At 38.3% G+C, this 3560-nt stretch overlaps 1 protein-coding gene across 1 annotated transcript; it reads right to left on the bottom strand.

The window, feature by feature from the left end:
- Nucleotides 1-1020: 1020 nt before the first annotated feature.
- On the bottom strand, nt 1021-3131 carry sem1 (SEM1 26S proteasome subunit). The gene is made up of 3 exons (XM_079175918.1): nt 3010-3131; nt 2426-2519; nt 1021-1224 (listed from the first exon to the last, which is right to left on the bottom strand). Exons 1-3 carry the CDS (start codon nt 3083-3085, stop codon nt 1182-1184), a joined length of 213 nt encoding a protein of 70 aa, XP_079032044.1. The 5' UTR covers nt 3086-3131; the 3' UTR covers nt 1021-1181.
- Between the last annotated feature and the right edge of the window lie 429 nt (nt 3132-3560).

The following is a 3560-nucleotide window of genomic DNA, read 5'->3' on the forward strand; positions in this document are numbered from 1 at the left end:
GGCCTCTGGTTCAGTACGAGAGTCCCTGCTGTGCCAAGCGGAAGAGAAGGGCCTGGCTGGCAGTAGGGGCAGGCCCAGGCAAGGCAAGCTGGGAGGCCCCATGCTGAGACCCCCTCCCTACCTCTGACAAACACGGCAGTAGATAATCTCTCCTTCAGGGACTCGGCCCAGCGCTGTGGGGCTGAGAGGGAAGGGGGCTGTTATACAGCACAGTGCAGAGGAACTGCCTCTGTATGTGTGCAGCATGCACCACAAACACACACTTGTTAGCATTGTGTGTACTTCCACTGCACACTTCTTATGTACATCTCCATTTCCCTGTGTACACTTTTTTTTCCCCCACTCTTCCTCTTTCATGAAAGCATCACTTGGACAATTTCAATAAACAGAGCCTGAAATAAAATATGGTTGATTCAAAATGATCACGAATATCTTTGATACATGATGTTGAGCACACTTGAACTTGAATAATATCATGCAAAATTCATGTAGACCAAAATAAATGTACTCTGTGTCAGAGGGCAATAACAAGCCTTCCATTACAGGTAGATTGTGTTGACTTGGCAGGTGTGCATCTGCGGAGATCAACAGCTCTTACAAAGACTGTAATTTGTAGATATTTTAGCCAAACCGTGTGTCATCTTCCATACAAAAACAAATAACTGCAAAGACGGATTTAGTTTACGCAAAGAACAAGTGTCGTCTAAGGACGAGATGAAAAGAAGCTTGCTAGATTTCTGATAATGAACATCTGGGCATCAGGTTAATATAGCCATCGTCTATGCGGCATGAATTGGAGGTATGAAGGCAGATATGTTTGAATTTAACAATATAACATTTATAATTTCAGCAATGTTCCTGTGATTACTAAAGAAATGCAATCCATTTTTCGATCAGATTAAATATTATTTAGTAAAATAAACTCACATCTAATACATAAACAATAGCAAAAGAAGTACCTATAAATGTCATCTAAATATCTGCTGTATAATCTGTAAGGAAAAACACTCAAAGAAACAGTTTTTTTTCTCCAAACAATTTACTTCCATCAATATTTCTTACAAAAAAAGAAACAAAATAACATCCTCAAATGATTTCCGGTGGCGTGTGATCAACCAGTAATGTTGAAATATAAATGTCCATATCCAATGCCATCGAATCGTGAACGGCCTCGTTAGCCGCTAAGACGTCTCCATCTTGTAGCCGTGTTTTTCCAGCTCAGCTCTGCAGGGAGGAAAAGGGAAATAGAAAGATCAAGTCAGTGGAGATGATTACAGGTGGGAGGTAGAGGCATAAGTACCCTCTGCTATTGATTGCGAGAACCATTAAGAGATGGGAGTGAAAAATACATAAAATATTGCATAATGTGTGCAGCTATGGATTTGATGATTACACATTTTTAAAAAGATGTATGTGGCAGCTGTGCCCTTTAACAATAATGATATCTTTAAGAAACAACTTAATAGCATGGCTATCATAATTGGTCTAAATAAAACAATAGCATATTACGGTCTAAAGTGTACTCGAATAAAAACAGACCAGCCACTTATTTATCATCCGTTATTGATTATCCAATAAATGTGAATGTAAGTATGACAGATCTTATGATAACTTTGAAGTGTAATGCAAGGTGTTCATGGCATAATGTCAGATACAAGTGAAACATGCAACAGCAAACATTATTTAATACCCAACCGAAGCTATTAAAGAGAAGCTGCAGCACGGCTACAAAGCAAGAAACCAAGACAATTCAAGCTGCATGTTGGAGAAAACCCTCCATCTTTAAAGAGACCATAAGCTCTGCACTGGATTTCATTCCTCTGTCATCTGGAGTGTACAGCAAGAACTTCAAAGGCAATTTTATATTTGTTTAAAACTATGTCACATTACAGTATAAGAGCCATGTCCAAAACTCTGGTTTTAATGCTGTAAAAAAACTATTTTGAAACACAGACCTGATATTAAATCAGTCCCAGAAACCACTTGGAACTGGTCCTGTCACAATGTCTACTTCTGTTTAAAACAATGTAATCAGTAGCATTTGTTTCCATTGGAACTGCAACAGTATATGTGGGCATATTTTCTTCATAACATATTTAAGTAAGATATTAAGAGCAAACATTTCCCCTTGGTTTTTAACAGACGTACTTTAAAGTACTTTTAAGTCAATACGAAATAAATAGTTAACACATGACACCAAGGCTAATGATACAATGATATTTGGAAATCTTTTCAAGGACCAGTATCCTGTCCTTCCATCACTGTGGTGCAAGTTAATAATGTAAGAGGATTTGGCCTCTATGGCATCAACTACTTAAAGCAAAGCTAATTTAATGGAAAAAAATCCATCTGTGCCCATGATGTACTAGATACACTGACAGCCTCTGAGGGGCTGCAGCTCAACATTGTGTATTTTATTGATTACCTCAGCTGATTGGAAAAATCATCCTCTACGTTGTCGTCATCCCAGTTGTCTTCCCAAACATGAGCGTCTTCATCTTCATCCAGCCCCGTCCAGTCTACGAACCATACAGAGGGATATCACCAAGATTAGAAAACAAAGTACTGTAAACAAAACCTCACATTTCAGAAAAAAGAAAACAATTGACTGTCAACAGCTTAATGCTACCTGCACGGCTAACACTTTAGTTAGCTTGTCGGCTAGCATTAACGTTAGCGAGGGAGCTAAAGCATAAACGCTAGCAAATTAACAAATATGTCAACTGTGAAGTAATATAATTACAGTCTATGAAATCAGAAGACAACAAGCTCCACAAGTTGACTGGTTCGGTTAACGTTACGTTAGTTAAAGGTAAATCACCTGGCTGTGTGTCGTTGTGTATCGTGTTAGCAGCAAATGAGTTAACTGCTAGCTAACGCTACAGCTAACATGGCTAGGCTAGCTGAGTCACTGTTGCAGGGCCCAGCACCGACAAAACAAGCTACCGACGGTCAGTAAGAAAAGTAAAAAAGCGTAGTGTGACTTCAGACATTATCTGTAGTATTTACCCTCGGCTGGGAATTCTTCAAACTCATCATCCTCCTCCAGTAAGCCCAGGTCCACGGTCTGTTTCTTGTCTGACATGTTAGCTGTGATGGCGCTGTGTTGCTGTTTATTAATGAATGGCTTTCTATCGCAGGACGCTGAGGATGTTCGAGCAGCTCTAGGTTGCGTTGACTGCGCAGAAAAGCGCAGCATTCAGCGAGGCATTTGTTTTTCGTATGTAGCTCATTTGATTTGAAGTAAACTCAATGTGCTTTACATTAATATTGCATTAAATTCCCAAATCCATTGTCCTTTTTGTTGTTCTTTATGTTCATATATATTCTTCAATAGATATTTATATTGTACATAGTAGTTAAATGTTTATGCTTAGTTTCTCTGTTCTACTTTGTTGTCTTTAATGTCCTTGTTTTTTTATATTTTTCTTGTTTATTTGTATATTATATGTATGTACATTGAGAGCAATGTGAAAACCAGAGTCAAATTTAATAATTTAATTATCTAATTCTGATAAATATGCATTTCCACTCAGTCCGGGAGAGTATTAAAAAACACC

This window comes from Pholis gunnellus (assembly GCF_910591455.1).
Source record: "Pholis gunnellus genome assembly, chromosome: 16".
In the NCBI taxonomy this organism is placed as follows: Eukaryota; Metazoa; Chordata; class Actinopteri; order Perciformes; family Pholidae; genus Pholis; species Pholis gunnellus.

What these genes read in the sequence shown, in the direction of transcription:
- sem1 (XM_079175918.1), bottom strand. Translation starts at nt 3,085, where the DNA reads ATGTCAGACAAGAAACAGACCGTGGACCTGGGCTTACTGGAGGAGGAT. An exon ending in TGAAGAATTCCCAGCCGAGG is followed by an intron (nt 2,520 to 3,009) that starts GTAAATACTACA and finishes TATGGTTCGTAG; the next exon opens with ACTGGACGGGGCTGGATGAA. An exon ending in GATTTTTCCAATCAGCTGAG is followed by an intron (nt 1,225 to 2,425) that starts GTAATCAATAAA and finishes TCCTCCCTGCAG; the next exon opens with AGCTGAGCTGGAAAAACACG.